The 21783-nt window shown below is 38.9% G+C and overlaps 1 protein-coding gene across 4 annotated transcripts in view; it reads left to right on the top strand.

Moving 5' to 3' along the window:
* TJP2 (tight junction protein 2) overlaps nt 1-2298 on the top strand; it is a 114493-nt gene extending 112195 nt beyond the window's left edge. For all 4 annotated transcript variants that reach the window (XM_075208657.1, XM_075208640.1, XM_075208649.1 and 1 more), the window contains one exon: nt 1375-2298. In XM_075208657.1, the coding sequence (XP_075064758.1) occupies nt 1375-1540 (166 nt within the window). In that variant the 3' untranslated portion in view covers nt 1541-2298. The remainder of the gene's footprint in view (nt 1-1374) is intronic.
* The last annotated feature ends 19485 nt before the right edge of the window (nt 2299-21783 follow it).

Here is a 21783-nt window from a genome sequence, read left to right as displayed (position 1 = left end):
GTTTTGTAAGTCACCAAGGTAGCAGTGTCCCCCAGATAGGATGAGGGAGAAGAGAGGATTTTTGTAAGAGGATTTTTATACATTTCTCCAAATCCATCTGGGAGACACTGCGGTCCCACCCTTTAAGCTCAGTGTTGATTTCTGTTGCTTGTTTGGTGAAGTGTTCCTTGATTTAACCCATCCTTTGGGGCTTTGCAATGTATGAACTGAGGAGCTTCCATATTCAGAAGTTAATTATTAAGTGCCCAGCTCGTGTGTCCTTAATTGAACCCCAAGGTAGCAGTATCTCCTAGATGAATTGGGAGAAATGGATTTAATGGCAGTATAAAAATCCTCTTTTTTTTTTATTTCCTCCGACTACCAGCCCTCTCCTTCTTGTGAGCAAAGGACAGCTAATAATACGTGTCTGTCTGTTTCCTTATTATGATGATTGTGCTTATAGGGAGGTGATCATAAGAAAAAAGACAATGGATGTCTCTTTAATTATTGTTAATTCTATTAAAGGGGCAGAACGCTTGATGTTACATGTTTGAGGCCACTGCAGGTATAGCTTACAGATTTATATTTTGTCTTGATAGTCCCACTTTTAACCAAATACGTTCTTTAGTTTGAGTTGCTTTTTCTTTTTTCACTGTAAATTGCTTGAAAATAAAACTAAATATAATCACAGTAATCAATTTATCCTTTTCTTATCGATTTAAAAGTGGAGATACTAAAAAAATACTTTTTTTTAAATAATTTTTCTTAGTCTCTGAATCATCACAAAGGGAAATAAAACTTCACAACTTCCAACCAACCACAGGAAAGAATCAAAGACTGAATTTATTCTAAAATACTCTATTATTAATGCTTGTTATGTATGTAGGGCTTGCTCGCACATTGTTGCTACAGTACATTGTTCATACTGTTTTACAAAGCTTACAGCATGCACCTCCATCATTGACACCCTGTGGATTTAAACAGGAGACAACCGGGATCACTACATGATGCATACCTGCCACATTAATACAATGTGAACAAGGGAGGTGCACTGTCCTAGAGATCAATAATCCCAAAGATTGTTGCAATGTCTACAGTCAGCACAGTAAAACATACTGTGTGCAGATTTTTAAGAGTGTCTAATTATTAGCTAGCATCAGATTTGAATAGTATGGGGCATTTGTTGTATGGATAAATGATGGCAGATGCAGTTGTTGAGTGGCGCACAAGCGGATTGTCAGTGGAAAATGCACTGCAGTTAAACTCTACTTCACAAATCTTATGTGAATAAGACCGAAAAGGGACTATGAGGTTATTGGTAGTTCATTTTTGCCTTAAATACATGCAGAAATATTGTTGGATATTTTACCTTGTTGTATTTTTATTTTTCGCCAGTTCTCGACCTCCAGAGCCTCAGAAACCTCCATCCTGGTCCTACTTGGATAAGGGAGGAAGTTATGGAAGTGATGAAGAGGATGCAGAATATCGACGCCAGTTGGCTGACCAGTCAAAGCGTGGATTTTATGCACAGCCGTCTAAATACAGGGATACTGAACTGTGAACTGCTGCACAAAAGATGTACTGGTTAACAATGTTCAGTTCATTTTAAAGTATATAAAGGAAAGTAGATTATCTACTGTTTCTGGCACCTGCTTGTGTGATAAGATATTGAAACCTATATTTTCGGTAGGAACATACAGACATTTTGCACTCTTTGTTCCATGTAATTCATTTGTTTTGTTTTTTTAACATATTGCAGACACTTGAATTCTTATCAAACTGGAAAACGCAACTACAGTATGGATGTTTGGTACTGTGTAAATATAACTGATAGGGTTACATACTGAAATGTCGTCTGTTTTATATTTCATGTAGATTTATTGTAATTTGTGCTTTGATTGTATTGATTTACATTCACAACACACAGCCTGTATGACAAGGATACTTAACTTTTGGCACAGTTTATGTTGCTGAGTTAACAGCTCATATAAAGCTTTGGATCTTTGGCAGTCCAGTTGTTTTATATCTCCAAAGTTTTTCTGTCCTTGTTCTTTAGGACTCTTATGGCACAATATATCATGATTTTAAACTACATTCCAAAATAGTTCTATAGGAAGTGCCTTTTTGCAGAAATGTCTTAAACATGCCGTGCATTAGTGCAAAGTAATGTGGAAATCATGGCTGCTGTTTAGTGTTACTGTCTCCATGCATTTAACTTGTTTAAAAATGACCAATCAGTTTGGCTGTTACAAAGTTAGGCTTGTACATGTTTAGCCTGTCAATTTTAAATGTTTTCTTACTAATAAAATGATTACATTACTTCTTTGATTTAATGCTTTAACAATGGAATGCAGCAAATCCACTTTATGACCTGAAAATGGTCCACATATTGTGATGAGATGTTCAAACAATGTTGCTTTGTAGTAGAGTTTGATTACATGTCCAATGTACCACAATTTTCTCAGGACCATCCTGGATTTTGCCACTTTTAAAATCTAGTATTTAGATTCATTATTTTTCTGGAACTTAGACCTGTGGTGCACCACAATTAACAATTGTTCTGGGAATAGATGGTGGTAAGCGATTTTACTATAATTTGCACCCAAGCAATAGTAAGGGTTGTCATTTATAATCTGAAAAAAATGTGATGTCATATGAAGGTCCCAATTAGGTTCATTTCAGAAAGGGGAGTTAAGAAGTGCAACTTGCTATCCACAGAATATCTTTGATGGAGTCATAGTGCACAATGACTGCCATATATGCTAACTGTTGAGTACTTGGCATGTGGCTATCATTATGCACGGTACAACACCATCAGGGGAGTCCTGAAGTTTAGGGATTGCCCTACACACCACCTCCATTCTGGTATAAAAACCTGAAATCCAGCATTGATTTTTTATCCAACAGGGGAGGTGGAGGGCAACACATTTCCTTTTTGAAAAAAGGCTAGGAGAATCCAGCAATGTCTGTCACACTTTACTCTCTTTTGCCAACCTGGGATTTTTTCAGGCTAGCCAGCAACATGCTGTTGGCAATGCATGCTGTGGACATCAAGGGACCCACCAGGGTCCTGGTTTTTCAACGTATTTGTGATACAGTGTTGCATCCTCCTTTGCCTTAAAACAAAAAAGGTCCCTCTTTGTACCTCTGCTTACTCAATATTGAGCTTCAGTTTTAACCACATTTGTGCATTTTTGCTGTTGTGTGTCTGTTTAGTTTTCCCTTTTTTATTTATCTCTATGTTTTGAGCCTCTATCCACACCCTGTAGCCTGTTTTCCCCCTTTTGAGCCTCTTTTATTTCACACTTTGTTTGCTACCCTTTCTTGTGTACCTCCATTTGTCCCCCTTTTTTCTTTACTACCCACTTTGTACCTCTGTCCTCCTTGGTTTGTTCCCCCCCCCACAGACTTTTTTGAGCCTCTTTAGCTTCACCCCTCTGGGGCTTCTGCTAAGTTGGACATACGTCCGTTTATTGAGCCTAAAATATGCAAATTTCTACTGTACATGCCCACAGAAAACATAAACCTGCAATCATATACAAATTTGGTTGAATTTTTTTTTACTTACACATCATGCTTTGGTGGGAAAGGCAAATGCAGAGTACAGTAAGAGATTGTTTGCGTAATTGCGACTGAGTGTCAGGATTATGAACAGAGGTTGGGATTGAAACAGTGGGCGATTTGAGATGTACTGGAATAACACAGCCTATCTACACTGTTTACTGGTTGCCATGACATCACTTCATTTTCATGACACTCAGGTGTTTAGCATTACTTATCAGCACAGAGAGGGTTGGGCTTCATAAGGTTTTCAGTAGCACACTCTCATTTACTGCTATGAGAGTGTTAGCTTGCTTAGGTAGTGTGCTCCTTATCTATCTTATTGTGTGTTGCATTTTTGATCCTGCTTGTTTATCTAATATATGAGAAAATTTGTCCTGTCTGTCTTTCTATACAAATCCACATTTTTCAAGCGAAGATCATGAAATTTTGCATACGAGTGTATTAAAACATGACGGAGGCAACTAAAAAAATGTAAAATTGAAATTCATTACGGGGTGGGGGTGGCGAGGGGGGTAACACCTAAAAATCATCGAAAACGACCATAACTCTGGAATGTCTGGAACAATTTACACCAAACCTGGTACACATATGACTTACAGTCTGAAAACAAATATTGTGGGGGCAAGACACCCCTAGCACTCCTAAGGGTGAGGGGGGTAACAACTAAAAATCATCTAAAATGACCATAACTCTAGAATGTCTGGAACAATGTCTTGGAAGAAGTTCCAAAAAAAAGGGGAAATATATTTTTTCTGGATGCACCCGGAGGAACAGGTAAGACGTTTCTCATCAAGTTGTTACTTGCTAAAATTCGAGTACATTCCAAGATAGCTATTGCTGTGGCCTCTTCTGGAATTGCTGCAACTTTGCTCCTTGGTGGAAGAACAGCACATTCAGCTTTCAAGTTACCGCTTAATCTGGCCCGAAGTGAAACTCCCTTCTGCAATATCACTAAACGAATAGAAAAAGCTCAGATTCTGCAGCAATGTCAGGTCATTGTATGGGATGAATGCACCATGTCACACAAAAATGCTTTACAGGCCCTCAATCAAACACTTCAATTTTTAAGAGGCAATGATTTACTAATGGGTGGAGTCACTGTTGTATTGTCTGGAGATTTTCGACAAACATTGCCGGACATTCCAAAAGGAACAATGGCGGATGAAATTAATGCATGCCTTAAATCATCACATCTTTTCAGGCATGTTCGCACTTTGCGACTAACCACAAATATGAGAGTTTCTCTGCATGGCAACACAATGGACGGTCAGTTTGCTGATCATTTCTTAAATATTGGGAATGGTTTAATGCCGCTTCATCCAGTAACTGGTCTCTTCAAACTCAGAGAAACACTTTGTAACACAGTTGTGTCTTAAAATTCTTTAAATCCCGGGCAACGCCGGGTATTCTGCTAGTCTAATATATAAAAGAGAAAATTTGTCCTTCTGTCTGTCTTTCTATACAAATCCACATTTTTCAAGCGAAGATCATGAAATTTTGCATACGAGTGTATTAAAACATGACGAAGGCAACTAAAAAAATTTAAAATTGAAATTCATTACGGGGTGGGGGTGGCAAGGGGGGTAACACCTAAAAATCATCGAAAACGACCATAACTGGAATGTCTGGAACAATTTACACCAAACCTGGTACACATATGACTTTTAATCTGACAACAAATATTGTGGGGGCATATTACTTAAATCTCTACAGGTTCATTCTTAAAATCCCAGGCAACAGTGGCCCCAAAAACAAGGTAAGGCCTATATTCTGCTGTCCTTCTATCTTTCTATACAAATCCACAGTTTTCAACACTGCGGAGGATCTCGGGTAATTCGGGTCACGGCGGAAAAATAAGAGGAAGCGGCTGTGACAGCGTCACCATGACAACAGCAGCCCCAACAAAAGCTGAGGCCCCTGCTGCTCATCACTGCACATTACACATATAACTATCTAACCTCATGGCATACAGGAAGTTGATGCCACGTCACCATGGCAACAGTGGCTCTAGCTGAGGCCTGGACACTGCTGTCCTTCTGTCTTCCTATGTATTTTTCTTTTCTTTTACAAATGTGTTAGCAGTTGTGTACATATTATCTTCCTTAATATTTTATTGTTCTTTCCTGGTACGCATGAACTTGAAATAATAAAATGCCACGAAAGAAAAGAGCTAGATATGGTGGAAATAAAAACAATTCCACAAGGAATAAAATGTTAGTGGCAAATAAACAATCTTCTCGGACAGTGGAATCTCAAGAACAAAGATTTAGAAGACTTGAACGTGATCGCACAGCTCATGCTGTTGCCAGAGCTAAGGAATCTCCGGAAGAACGATTTGCTAGGCTGAAAGTGGATCACACAGCTCATGCTGTTGCCAGTGCTGCAGAATCTGAGCAAGCGAGAAATACAAGGCGGGAACGTAATCGCACATCTCATGCTGTTGCCAGAGCTGAGGAATCTCCAGAAGAAAGATCTGCTAGGCTGGAAGCTGATCGCACAGCTCATGCTGTTGCCAGTGCTGCAGAATCTGAGCATCAGAGAAATGCAAGGCGAGAACGTAATCGTACAGCTCATGCTGTTGCCAGAGATGAACAATCTGAGCAAGAAAGAAATGCAAGGCTAGAAGCTGAAAGAACAAGACAAGTTGCTATGAGATCTACCAGTTTAGAATTACAAGGTGCAGCTTTTGTTTACAATCCAGTAAGTGCAGCGGCTATTTCAGAAAGCTTTGTCATTGGAAGGATGGAACATGCCTGCCCTCATTGTGGTGCTCTGAAGTGGAGTGGCGAAAGTAAAGGAATGTGTTGCTGTAATGGAAAAGTAAGGTTGCCTGTACTTCAAACACCTCCAGAACCACTAAAGTCACTTATGGCCAATGAAACGGATGCATCAAAACATTTTCTTCAGAACATCAGACAGTACAACTCTGCTTTTCAAATGACTTAATTTGGCTCAACGAGCATTGTTGCTGAACGGGGATTTATGCCGACATTTAAAGTTCAAGGGCAAGTTTATCATAGAATTGGAGCCATGTTACCCCTTGAAAATGAAGAGCACCAGTTCCTTCAAATATATTTTATGGGAGATGAACGGGAACAGGCACAGCATCGTTGCACCACTATTCCGGGAACACGTGCGGATATTATCTTACAGTTACAGTCATTGTTTGATACATATAACAATTATGTACAAAGCTTCAAAATTGCACTGGATCATATGCCGACAGAAGATTACAGGTTAGTTATTCGAGCTGACAGGACACCCGCTGGAGAGCACGAGCGACGTTTAAATACCCCAGTTATAAATGAAGTGGCAGTTGTTATTGCAGGGAATGAATTTAATCAGAGGGACATTCTTTTGCAGAAAAAAGACAATCGCCTTCAACGTGTATGTGAAACACATAGATCATATGATGCCTTGCAATATCCGCTTATTTTTTGGCAGGGAGAAGATGGATACCATTTTGAAATCAAGCAAGTTGATCCAACAACAGGAGCACCTTCAGCTAAAAAAGTATCTGCTATGAATTTTTATTCTTGTAGGTTGATGGTGCGAGAAAATGATTTCAACCTTATTGTACGATGCCGCCGACTTTTCCTTCAATTTGTTGTAGACATGTTCGCCAAAATAGATAGTGAACGACTTTTGTATGTCAAACTCAACCAGAAGAAGCTCCGTGCAGATAAGTACATCCATCTCCGAGATGCTATGAACAACGATGCTTACTCTACAGAAGTAGGTCAATTGGTTATTTTGCCCTCAACTTTCACTGGAAGTCCACGTCACATGCACGAATATACACAAGATGCTATGACGTATGTTAGTAATTATGGGAGACCTGACCTCTTTATAACTTTTACTTGCAATCCCAGTTGGCATGAAATTCAAGCAGAATTGATGGAAGGCCAGAAACAATTTGATCGGCATGATTTGACCGCAAGAGTGTTTCGCCAGAAGCTCATACAGTTCCTGAACTTCATTACAAAATTAAACATCTTCGGTCAAGTCCGATGTTGGATGTACACTATTGAGTGGCAGAAGAGCGGTTTGCCTCATGCACATGTTTTGGTGTGGCTCAAAAACAAGATTGTATCGAGTGACGTTGATACGATTATATCAGCTGAAATTCCAGATCCTCAAGAAGATCCCGTCCTATTTGAAGTCATCGTGAAAAATATGATACATGGACCTTGCGGAACTATAAATCCTACTTCTCCATGCATGAAAGAAGGCAAGTGTGCAAAGAATTACCCAAGTAATCTTATTAAGGAAACTCTGACTGGAATAGATGGCTATCCCCTATACAGAAGGAGAAGTCCTGAAGATGGTGGAAGAGTTACAAATATCAAGGTAAAAATTGGAAATTCCTACAGAGAAGTTGAAATCGATAACAAGTGGGTTGTCCCTTACTGTCCTTTACTGTCAAGATTATTTCAGGCCCACATTAATGTTGAATACTGCAGCTCTGTGAAGTCCATCAAATACATCTGCAAATATGTCAATAAGGGCAGCGATCAAGCAGTTTTTTCTTTTCAACAAGACGGATCTGTTATCAACGAGATAGAAAACTACCAAATGGGCAGGTACATTAGTAGCAATGAAGCAGTTTGGAGAATTTTTAGTTTTCCAATTCATGATAGGTTCCCTTCAGTTCTTCACCTCAATGTACACCTGGAAAATGGCCAGCGTGTTTATTTCACTGAAGAAAATGTACAACAGAGGATTCTGCATCCACCAAAAACAACATTAACTTCTTTCTTCGAACTGTGTCAAAATGATGACTTTGCAAGAACCCTGCTGTACTGTGAGCTGCCTAAATATTACACGTGTAATGCATCTCAAAAGGTTTTTATACGCAGAAAACAGGGGGTCAATGTAGATGGTCATCCTGGTATCAGAGCAACAGAAGCCCTTGGCCGTGTTTACACGGTACATCCTACAAATTTTGAATGCTTCTATCTCCGAAATTTGCTTTTCACCGTTACAGGTCCTACTTCCTTCGAAGACCTTAGGACTGTTGATGGGGAAGTTTGTCACACTTTTCGTGAGGCCTGCCTAAGGAGAGGTTTGTTGGAAGATGATGCACATTGGGATATAACTATGTTGGAGGCTGCTGAGACTAAATCACCAAAAAACCTGAGGATTCTATTTGCAATCATCATCGTTAATTGTGGAGTTGCAGATCCCATGAAACTATGGAATACACACAAAGAGAGTCTTTCTGAAGACATACGTCTCTAAGCTCAAATGATGAATTCTGGTGCCAATGTTGAATTTACCCCTGCAATATTCAATCAAACTCTCATCCTTATTGAAGACAAGGAAAAATGATAGGCAAAACAATCCAGGACATCGGCCTTTCTCCTCCCAACAAAATATCTAATACAATCACTACAGAGATGATTAGAGAGACATCATACAACACTGAAGAACTGAGAAGTTACATATCACAGAATGAACCGCTTCTGACGGATGATCAAGGAGCTGCTTATACTACCATCTTGGAAGAAGTTCCAAAAAAAAGGGGAAATATATTTTTTCTGGATGCACCTGGAGGAACAGGTAAGATGTTTCTCATCAAGTTGTTACTTGCTAAAATTCGAGTACATTCCAAGATAGCTATTGCTGTGGCCTCTTCTGGAATTGCTGCACTTTGCTCCCTGGTGGAAGAACAGCACATTCAGCTTTCAAGTTACCGCTTAATCTGGCCCGAAGTGAAACTCCCGTCTGCAATATCACTAAACGAATAGAAAAAGCTCAGATTCTGCAGGAATGTCAGGTCATTGTATGGGATGAATGCACCATGTCACACAAAAATGCTTTACAGGCCCTCAATCAAACACTTCAATTTTTAAGAGGCAATGATTTACTAATGGGTGGAGTCACTGTTGTATTGTCTGGAGATTTTCGACAAACATTGCCGGTCATTCCAAAAGGAACAATGGCGGATGAAGTTAATGCATGCCTTAAATCATCACATCTTTGGAGGCATGTTCTCACTTTGCCACTAACCACAAATATGAGAGTTTCTTTGCATGGCAACACAATGGACGGTCAGTTTGCTGATCATTTGTTAAATATTGGGAATGGTTTAATGCCGCTTCATCCAGTAACTGGTCTCTTCAAACTCAGAGAAACACTTTGTAACACAGTTGTGTCTGTTGAAGAACTCAAGGCAAAAGTATTTCCAAATATTCAACAACATTTTACAGAGCATAAGTGGCTTTGCGAACGTGCGATTCTTGCACCAAAAAATAATTGTGTAAACAACATCAACTTAAAGATTCAAGAAAAGTTGCCTAGAGAAGCCATATTATACAAATCAATAGATACCGTTGTTGAAGAAAATGAGGCTGTGCACTATCCTACTGAATTTTTAAACTCTTTAGAACCTCCCGGAATGCCACTGCATAACCTGGTACTGAAGATTGGATCACCCATTATGCTTCTCAGAAATTTAAATCCTCCAAGACTTTGTAACGGTACAAGGTTAGTAGTCCAAAAGCTCCATTCTCATGTCATTGAAGCAACTATTTTGACAGGCTGTGCAAAAGGTCACAATGCTTTCATTCGACGCATACCTCTCATTCCATCTGATATGCCATTTCAATTTAAGCGTCTACAATTTCCAATTCGTTTAGCTTTTGCCATGTCTATCAATAAGGCCCAAGAACAATCTTTACATGTAGCTGGAGTCAACTTGGAATCACCTTGCTTTTCTCATGGACAGTTTTACGTTGTGTGCTCAAGAGTTGGATCACCAAGAAATTTGTATGTGTTTGCCCCAAATGAAGAAACAAGAAATATAGTTTATCAAGCTGTTTTGAAGTAATTGTTTATCGGTTTGTTCCATCATATACAGTTCAAATACAGTTTGACATTTTCACTTTTCACCTTCTACTGGTCCAATTTTAACATGATATTTACATGTATGTTTAATATTTAGATTGATTTTTGTAAATAAACATTCATTAAATCCCGGGCAACGCAGGCTATTCTGCTAGTTGATCATATTTGTCTGCTGCCTGCACTGACCTTAGTCTGTTTATTGATTATCCCTGTCAGTCGCCTGACTGGACCATGGTTATGATCCCTAGTATTCTGTAGGCCGCATGCTACTGTTTTGGATTGTACCTGACTATTCTGCCTTTTATATTCAGATACCATTAATTTGCCATCTGGTATTCAGTCTGTGTTGATTCAAGATACTAGTATTCATTATATCCTTTGTATGTACTAGTTTATAAATATAAACCTATACTATTGCACAAAGACTTGGGGGCAACTGAGTACTGGTGAGCATATATAGCTCTATGGGTTCTGCTATAGGTGAAGAATTTTGTCTTCAATTCTACAGCTTTATTAAATAACTGGTGGCATACATTGCACTGAGGCAAACTGGAAGGAAACACAGATACGCCTGTCATTAGTTGTATCACTTATGGGAGCCTAAGGGATGATCCAAATACACACTGATAAAGACAGTTGCCAGCACTATCTAGCTGCTTCTAATTAGCATCCCCCCCACACTATTACACCACCACCAGCACGCAAATGTTGCTTATGCAAAATTTTGACACTACCATCTGAATGTCAAAGTAAAAATTCAGATTCATCAGACCAGGTGACTTTTCAAAATCTTCAACTGTCCAATTTTATGGAGGCTATGCTCATTGTAGCCTCCGTTTCCTGACAGGAGTGGAACTTGGTGTGATCTTCTGCTGCTGAAGTACATCTACTTCAAGGATCTACGTGCTGTGCTTTCAGAGATGCTCTATTGCATATCACTGTTGTAATGTATAGTTATATCAGTTATTGCTGCTTTCCTGTATGCTTGAACCAATCTGGCCATTCTCTTATGACATCTCATCAACAAGACATTTTTGTCCCACAGAACTGCCGTTATTTGTTTTGCGTACCATACTTTCTAAACTGTAGAGACTGTTCTGGCATTTTCATGCACAAGATCATCCGTTTCTGAGATACTCAAATTCAACTTAGTCCTAATATCCTAATATTATTTGAGCAATTCCTTTTTCTCCATGATAATTGTGAGAACAGATTATTTTGTTTTCAGTCTGTAAGACGACATCTATTAAAATGCAAGTAGCTATTGCTAACCACTGATTTTTAATGTATATTCTAGTCTCTATTTTCTTGTCTGGAAACCATTCAGTATTGTCTAAAAAGTGTTCTAGAAACTATTTTGCAGACGGCTGGGCATTGCAACTCTGTATCATTTGCATCCATTGCCATCTCCCTGTGCTAATATTGATTGGTTCCAGTGGTGATGGGCTTATATTGGGTGATGATCTTGACAGAATGACAATTGAGGAAAGAACCTGAGCCTTAATCCATGGTCCAATTTTTTTTCCTGTTGCTAAATTAGGGTCAGACAACACATAACCATATCAATTTTTTATGGATTTGTCATGGTGGTGCTGCTGTTGGCACGTTGGAAATTATTTTAATTTTATTGAGGCCCAAACAATTTAAGCCCTTCAGTCTTAAGAATGTTACTTGTTGGCTGAAGTGTCTGGTTTATTATAATATGCATGCCCTGTTTAATATGTAACATAAGAGTGGGTGGTGGTGGGGGACCCAAGGACAACTGAATTATAGCAATTTTTTGGGTATAGGTAATATTTTTAGATAGTCATCTTGCTAAATATGGTATTTTGAGGTGTGTATTATAAAATATGCTGTAATGGACCAACACCAAAACACAAAGCTGGTTTGGGAAATAAAGCCCAAACAGGCAGTGGTTTGGTCATTTGTTATAATTATTATTATTTATTATATGCATATCTTGAGGCCCTGTATACTTGAGCTATTCAATTAATGTAAACAATAGCTAAAGATAATGTAGAACATATATGTGAATCTACTGGGTTTTGTCTACTTGTAAGCATTCAATGCAGGCTGGCCCCAAACGGGTACTTTATGTGCAACATGATCATAACCGCTACCTTTTAGGGGGTTCTCAGTCACTCGGGCAAAGACAGATAGAAAATACTTTTCAGTACTTTTATCGTGCAGAGCCACAAACACTAGAAAATACAATAATTACATATGCCAGGAAGGTTTATCTCTCCACTGTCCCTTACCTCATTATGAATGCAGTCACCTTGATTTTCTCATCCCTTGGTCTTGGCCACTCTGTTTGATATTCTCCCCTCTATCAGTGTGGTAGGAGTCAAGTGTATGGCCTCCCTGCTCTAAGAGGCTTGCCAAGTAACAGACTCTTGATTTCAGCACAGGAATACAATTCAGTAGTGAATCTATACTTGCCAGGTCACCATTGAGAATACAGGATTTATAGTTATTTTATATAGATCACCTGGCATACGTAGACTTTTTCATATTTTTGTCAACAGGGATTTATAAGTTGGCCTATTTTTTATACGTTTATCCATTTAGGGATAGGAGGATTCTTAGATCACCTCATGATGGCAAACTTCAGTTTAAGTGCTGATCTTCATAAACATTAGGAGAGATGAAATGAGAATATAAGCTTGGTCTTCTCCAATGGAGGTGGAATGGGGATTTAATTAAATTGAAGGTATTATTACGCAAACAAAGTAAAATGTGGTGGGATGTGTCAACCACCCAGAATTAGATTAAGAACCCGATTACACAACTGGGGTTACGCCCACGTCTATATTCCTCCTATGAATTAATTACGTAAGAACTCAAAAAGGAAAGTATAATGCCCTCCTTAGATGTTCTAGGGAACTCAGATCGTTTTGAAGCATGACACAATTATGTATAATACCTATACGAAGGCGATTGAACAACTCAGTCTCGGGCTCACAAAGTTTGAGAATAATGAAGCCTTTTTAAACTCATATTAAAAAAAAAAAAAAAGAGCTGGAGGCTTTTGAGAGGAAAATAATGAAGAAAAAAGGTTACCAAAATTTGTGAGAGAGATGCAAGATTACAGTGAAGGCAATATCTTTAGATGGTGAAATAAGAGATTGACGCAGGTGGGGGGCAGAAAAGATCCATTGGGTAGCTATAAATCATCTGAAATTGAGTCAACAGATAATGAAAGAGAAGATATAAGCTATCTACCACCAAAAGGTAGAACTTTTAATAGAGGTAGGAACGAAGATTTTTTAGGGGACCCCTCAGGCTCACTGGGATCAGGAGGAGGAAAGAGTCAAAACGCATCAGGAAGGGGGGGGGGGCAAGAAATCTGCGTGACAGAGAACAATGGTGATGGAAACCCAGTCGGGATCAGACCAAACATCTAGGGAGGAGGAAGTAAGAACTGATAAGTCATTACAAATTATTCAACAGAATTCTTACGGATGTCCACATTAAACTCCTTATTCGGGGGCTATCTTCCTCCCCCAAGAGATGTTTTGACAGATTTGGGTAGGAGAAAGATCTTCATCTCTTCACTAGGAAGCTTAGTCTAATCAAACATTTTGACAAAGATCTGTAGATGCATCAAATACTATAATCTGTTAGGACAATTTGGAATATAGGGATGCCGTAGAGACATTACAAGAACTCCTTTCTGAACAAGGTAATCTGGGGAGATACTGATACGGTTCATCGAGATTCATATGCAAGAGTAGGTCCAATTTTTTCCCTTGCTGCCAGTATCTGTACTCAGATACAAGTTTTTAAGGAGATGGTCTCCAATGATTTGGATATCCTAAGAAGAAAGAAATAGTCTGGATGAGGAGTGATAATTTGACAATTGAAGAAAGAAAGATCCTTAAGGAGATTGAGAAATGGCACGATATAGTAATTATACCCTCTGACAAGGGCAGAAATGTAGTTCTGTGGCCAGTTCAGATGTATGAAAGAGAGATGTATAGGCAACTTAGGGATCATATGTGCTATAAACCCCTCTTTTTTTTTTAATCCGATGGAGGGGTTTAGAGCACAGTACCAGCATATTATCAAAACGGGTGGGGTGCGGTAATCCGATGCTGTGGATACCGACACCCAGTATATCTACAAAAAAAATACGGACAGGTTAATAACGAAATAATTCAAATGTACCCTCACCTCTACAGCAAAGGGGGAGATTACCGAAAGTAGTGGTATGCGACCACTATTCAATCCGAAGATGCTGGATGGTGATTTTGACGTCACGTACGTTATCGACGTACCCTAACCACTAAGCTTAACATATCTTTTTAAATAAATGTCGGCGTCTTCAGTGACATCAAAATGAGGCGCCACCATCCAGTAGAATGGTGGCGCCTCATTTTGATATAGCAGCGGTCGCATACCACTACTTTCGGTAATCTCCGTTGCGCTGTAAAGGTAAGGGTGGTTTTTAAATATATCGTTATTAATGTGTTTGTGTTTTTTTTGTAGTTATACTTTGTGTCGTTATCCCGACCATCGGGATACCGATTACCACTGATCAAAACAGCTTTTGATTCAGGAATTATCACCAAGCCTGAGTTGGATTTTCTAACTATAGAGAACCCAAAGGTCCCCACCATTTATTACCAAAGGTGCATAAAAATAAGATACACCTCCTGGACGACTGATCGTCTCCGGTAAGGGCAGCCTTACAGAACAGGCAAGCATCTTTATTGATACTCATCTCCGAAAGCATGTAATCTCTCTACCCTCTACTGAGGTCTGCTTGGAAAACAAATGTGTGGATGGTGACTTGTGACAAGAAGTCCCTCTATACCCGTATAGGACCAAAATAGAAATCAAATCAGTTGTATATTCTTTACAGACAGAGGGCGAGTCAATGGTAACCTGCTTCTTAATGCAACTACTTGACTTCATTCTGAAGAAGAATTTCATTGTGTTTGCAGACAAATTGTACCTCCAGGTCAGGGGCACAGTTAAGGGGGCAGCTTGTGCTCTTACTTTTGCTAATATATACTTTGTAAAATGGGAACGAGAAACAGTCTTCTGTAATAATCTTCGCATGTATACTTACCAGGTCCTCACTTGGGCCAGATACATCTATGATATTTTCATTCTGTGGAAAGGGGATGAAGAATGTTTTAAACAATTCATTGCGGTTCTGAACACTAATGAGAATAACTTTAAACTGACATATACTATGAGTCTGAAATGTATTGACTTTCTTGACATTACAATTAAAAAAGGTCAGGGAGGTTTTTTTGGAGACGGATCTTTTCAGGAAAAAGACCTTCATAAGGATAGCTTCCATTTCACTCCAGTGGTGAAAAACAATCCAAAAGGTGAATTTCTCAGAACTAAGAGAAATTGTTCAGATCCACAGGATTATGCAGTCCGAGCACATAAGCTGGATATAAGACTACAAGAACGGGGATATAGCAAGAGACTAATAAAAAAGGCCCGGAGCAAGGTGGAGTTGAAAGATCGCAATGAACTAATATATACAAGTAGTAGAAAAACTAGTGATGTGAAAGTAAGGTTCATTGGAGATTTTTGTGAACATTGGAAGGAATGTCAAGCTATCCTGAAGAAGAATTGGTCTATACTCCTTTCCGATACCACCAATCTGGGTGATAGAGTGAATATCAGCTGGTAAAGGACTAGAAATCTGAGGGATAGACTTGTGAGGAGCCACTTTGTTAAAAAAAAAAAGGCTGAAGAAAGAACTAAGGGCTCTTACCCATGTGAGAAATGCAAAGCCTGTTCATACATGTACAAAACACAGGAGATAACTGACAGATATTGTAGTAAACATCGTATTGATGAATACATCAATTTTGATACCAAAGGGGTAGTTTATTCCCTTACTTGTCCGTGTGGGAAGATTTACATTGGTAAAATGGGGATAACTTTGAAGCAACATGTGTTGGAACATGTGGGATGTATTAGAAATGCACAAAAAGTTAAGGATTTAGAATATGGTCACCCGTTGCAAAACATTACCTGAGAGCCCATAAAGGAGATCCCCAAAGTCTGAAAGCCTTCGGTATTGAACGTGTCAGAATGGTAATCCGAGGTGGAGATGGAGACAAAGTGCTTTTCCAAAAGAAAAGCAAATGGATATTTCTAATGAATTCGTTATACCCCTCAGGTTTGAACGAAGGCAATAGTTACGCATGCTTTTTATGACCAACATATTTTTGAGTAGAAGAACTCTGACCTTGTAACATGTCAAGGGTTAATATGATAAACAGCCATCAGATTAATGATTCTCTTTTGCATCTGAAATTCAACATATGAGTTGAGATGTTTTTTTCTTCTCTTCTCCCTATATATGATATCATGGATGAGGTCTAATTGGATCCATAATATGAAATATATACTCATTAACAATTATATGTAAACTCTTCAACATGCTATCATTTTTGAGTCCATTTTAATACACAGTTGAAGGGATTCCTTCACCCGTGTTATACAAACACCTCGGAATACCAACAGTTCATAGGTGATTTCTTATACCCAGACCTTGTCCCACAAAGAATAACACTTACAGAGTACAGTCGCTCTATGTTCATATAGCAGGTGCTTGTGTTGAACTCCCAAACATTTCCGAGCCACCCCAGTGTGTCAGCACCACTTGTAATCACGGATAGCAGAAACATGGAGCGCATATTACATCGGAAACAAAAACGTCCAAAATACTTTGATTCCTCTGCATAAGATGAAAATCTTATGCAGATGAAAGTCTTTTTCAAGGACCTTGAAAAAGACTGCAGTTGATAGTCGAAACGCGTTGGTGGAATTACACGGGAGAGTGGGTTGCCTACCTGGGACAATTTTCATTTAATGCAGATTATACTCTCATTTGCTCACCTTGCACACTGCTCGAGATTACTTTATGTAGTGGTCCCTGTGGTGCAATCGCAATAATAGCGGGCTTAACCTCCATATATTCTGGAAAACAGGCGCCATTTTGGTTAATTATAAGGGTACAGGTGTGAGCCCAAAGCATTTATTTGTCTATACATGTTCACTGAAATACCTTCGTGTATAACTTCTTTAATATCTTGGGATTCAACATCAATTTTTTCTTGTTTAATAACAGGTGTTACATTAGTGGTATCAGTATATATATCTAAACTCACCGTTAATTCTTCTTTCTGACAAAAAATAATCTATGTTACAAATTAGGCGTTGACATTGCTTTGTGTGAAACTAGAATGAAATAAAGTCCTTCAAACAGGTACACTACACTTGCTACTCACCTTTTTTAATGTCGTAGTCGTACTGGCCCAGTACTTTTACCATCATCTCCACCTCTCTTGGGCTCATTGGCTTTGCTCTTTGCTTTTCTTGAGCATCTCCATCCCCCACCTTAACTTTTTCAAAAAATGTTGGCCCTTCCAGCACCATCTCTGATTCTGTCTCCGTCTCCATAGCTGCAACCCCCTACTGATACCTTCTCCTCACCCGCCACTGACACCTTCCCCTCACTCTCAACCGCCACTGACACCTTCTCCTCACTCGCCATCTTCTCACGCTCCTTGGCACCAGACAGGTTCCTGTCATTTTATACACTCAGACATGGGCGTTCGTTTTTGCTGTGGACCAATCAGCGATGATGCCCGCAGAGAATGGAGCAGTCCATTACATACAAAGGGATTTTATTATTAGGGAATAATTATTGCATTGCACTTTACAAGTTTAAATGTTTTTTCTAAATTTTATGTATGGTAACAAATTCCTATTTTATAGGAAAGAATGAAGAGACAGTCTTGCCTTCTCTTTTTATGTGGCTTTCGGTGTTAACTATAGTGAAAGCTCTGCTCCTTTATGTTAATATCTTTGGTATATTGTTATATGCCCCACAAATGTTGCTTCAGTGTGTACGAAATTAAAACCATTGCTCACGACTACATTACTGTAAAAAGTCGCTAACGGGACGGGCGCTCTTCCCTTTATCGTCTAAAACAAGGCTAGTGTGTATGCAGTCCATGGACCGAGCGATCGGACCATTGATCGGATGTAAAATCGATCGGCATTAAAAGTTGGTGGAAAATTCTGTAGTGTGTACTCAGCTTTAGAGACCAGTGTTTAGATTGCTAGATAGGTGGTCTGTATAGGAAGAATTTTCACCCTGATGGTCTCTAATCCATTTGTCCAGAACAGATTACAAGACAATAGGGAGAGTGAATTGAACCCTGTAATCAGCATATGGTATATAGTCACGGGACAGCAATGTTTAACAGAAATGCAATATAATTAAGGGTTGCATTTGTTATGGGATGATGGGACAATTTATGCATTAATAAACCAATATATGCAAATCAATTGGGGTCTCAGGGTGTGGTATTAGCACACTTGATCCTAGTGAGAATCTACTCTCTGTGCAGTGATCTATAAGTGTAATTTATAATCAATACATACCTGTACACACCTCTATTGCACTTTATTTTTTGTCCCATGAAATTTCCCTAGCAATTTTATCTCCTTATCCATGAGATAACTGACAGCCGTGCTTATATACTTAATATAGAAATACTAAGTCCTGCAGACAATTTAATAACAGAATCCTTTATAGGATCAACTATAAAAACTTGGCCATATCAATGCAGGTACTTATATTAATAATTAGAACTGAAGGGTACAACAGCTTTTAATTCACACATGTCCTTGTGTATATGTGATTTTTCACTACATATCTTTTTTTTTTTTTTTTTATATTTCACCATTTTAATGTCCTGGTTGAAGTTTTGAGTTGAGATATGAATAAAAGTTAAATGTTATGATTTATTGATTATTTGGTAGACCGGAGTGCTCTATGTCCCTCCTTTTTGAACCTTCAATCTCTTCTCAAGTAACAGGACTCACAGGGTTTTACCAATCTCCAATAGCAGTAGCAGGATTTCTAGTCTAGCAAAAGCCTAAAGTTCAATGCATAGATTGTCCCAAGTACAGCACACCCCTCCTGGGCCTGTACCCCTCCTTTTAAAGCCAGTTTGGCTCCCACACTCATGGGACTGGGCCAGAGCAGTCTTAGATCAAGGACCTACAATGTATTGGCAGCTGTCATAAGTAAGCTGTTACCGGGCTGATCCTTCCCAAACCCACACATCGACAGACCCCCCCTGCTGGTCTGACATTGGGCTGCCTACAGCATGGAACAATGGGGCCACAATTGGGTTAGCTAAAGGGGCCTGGGTCTGGATAAAAGATAAGTGACTGAATTTAACCCCTTTCATACTTTCACACCAAAATCTAACTGCCAGCTGAACTGAATTTCCTGCATCTTAGTGCTGCTCAGGATTTAGAATCTGCGCCATTCTATTCTTCTGCCAGAGACATATCAAGGACTGATTATCAGAATCCCTTGGACTGTGTCCGCCCCTAGTAGAAGGGCCTAGGTGAAACGTTTTCCCGCCATGACCTTTGCAGATCTACTCTGCTCAATGGAAGGGAATTTGGCATGTAACATTAAATAAATGAAGAGCTTACCTCTCTGTAGCTGTGGTCTGAAGTGGTTGGCAAAGAAACACCAGTGTCATAAAGCCTGGGGCTCATAGTTTATCTTTTGATGATAGTAACTCCTGCCAAAGGCTGTCACATTCAGCAGTGGTATTCTGCATGCAGAGACTCCTCAATGTAACAGAACGTACTTTCCTGGCCAAAGGTGGTGCTGAGCAATGCAGAGGTAGATCCACCATGATGGCAGTGCATTGACACAATTCTGTGTCATAATTCTGAATGGTGAAAACTTTCTTGAGTCGCCTTCAATTTTTTAGTCTATTTGAAGTTGATAAATAATACAGAAAGCTTTCAAGTGCTGCACCTTGCATGTATATTAGATAGCTTGCAGGTAAATGTCCATTTGTCAATGTCTCTGAATAGTCCAATAAGTAATGAATGTTTATTAGAGATTGGTAAGATAATACATGAGTCTTAAATGATATTCCGAATAGTCCAAACTTCCCACTTGAAGACGTTTCAACAATTTAGAAAATCATGCTACTTGTCCACACTCGAATACATGACAGTGTTCTGCAGCTTGTCCCACTATTTTCAGCAGTATAATACCTCAATGAAGGCCAACAAATAAGGATACAATTTTTTACCCAATGTGTTGACTTGCAGCTTGAAGAAAAATAATACTCACTCTAGGATGGTTGTTCTGGATGGCTGCTGCTCCTCTGGTACTCCTGTATATTTGTTTGTGTGGGTACGCATGTATTCGGAAGTGAATCTAGGATTGCTTAAAAGTAAAGGCAATCTATTTGTGACAGGATGGACCGTATGGGTACAAATTGATTTTACAATCATTTGCACAGAAATATGTTCCTACTTGGCTAAATGACAGACATCTTGTACAAATAACATCGAAAAAGCTTTTTTAGTCATAGTTTAGCTTTTTCCAATTTGAATTTCCAATTGAATTTGGTATATGATGTACTTTTTTCCCAATTCTTACAATGTCATGGGTTAAGACAGTATAGTTTTCTTTTAATTTTCAGCATTGGGAATCTTGTGCCAGAGTTTGTTGCTTAATCCATATTCATGCACCATTGAAATAGAATTTGGGAATCTTTAAAGAGCTGGCTAATGAATTTGGCTTATATGCTTGGTAGGATTGCTTTGTGGCGACACCAGTGGGATTTGAGGCCATGAGCTCTGCTTTACAAGAGCAATGCTCTGACCAATAATCATTGGAGCCCTCATTCGGAATGTGGAAGGTATTTTATCTTGCAAGGAAAATATATGAGGAAATGTAGATGATAAAAATGTAATGGAATAGGAGATGGAAATCAGAAGTACGATTGAAGACCTTATTTCCAAGGAAGGCTGCAACCTGAATTGTGGTTTGTTACAAAGGGGTAATTATGTTGTGAGCGCTCGAGATTTCCGTGGTGGAAATTGAAACTGAGGTGTGAAGTGAGTGTTTGTCCAATTTTTAGGATGTTTTGTTACCTTTAAATTAGTATGAGGATATATAGAAGAAAGATAAAATGTAACCTTACTGTCAGGAGTGGGATTTGAACCCACGCCTCCAGGAGAGACTGCGACCGCAGCGCCTTAGAACGCTCAGCCATCCTGACACACAAAAGCTTAGGTTTTCGAAAAGTTGAATATAACAAAAAAGACAGCATATAGCTCTGCTGTTTATGTTGCTGTTAAGACTTTTGATTTAAAGTATGGGTACAAATTGATTTTACAATCATTTGCACAGAAATATGTTCCTACTTGGCTAAATGACAGACATCTTGTACAAATAACATCGAAAAAGCTTTTTTAGTCATAGTTTAGCTTTTTCTAATTTGAATTTCCAATTGAATTTGGTATTTGATGTACTTTTTTTCCCAATTCTTACAATGTCATGGGTTAAGACAGTATAGT

This window comes from Mixophyes fleayi, chromosome 1 (assembly GCF_038048845.1).
Source record: "Mixophyes fleayi isolate aMixFle1 chromosome 1, aMixFle1.hap1, whole genome shotgun sequence".
NCBI classification, from domain to species: domain Eukaryota; kingdom Metazoa; phylum Chordata; class Amphibia; order Anura; family Limnodynastidae; genus Mixophyes; species Mixophyes fleayi.
This window is presented reverse-complemented; position numbering and strand designations above follow the sequence as displayed.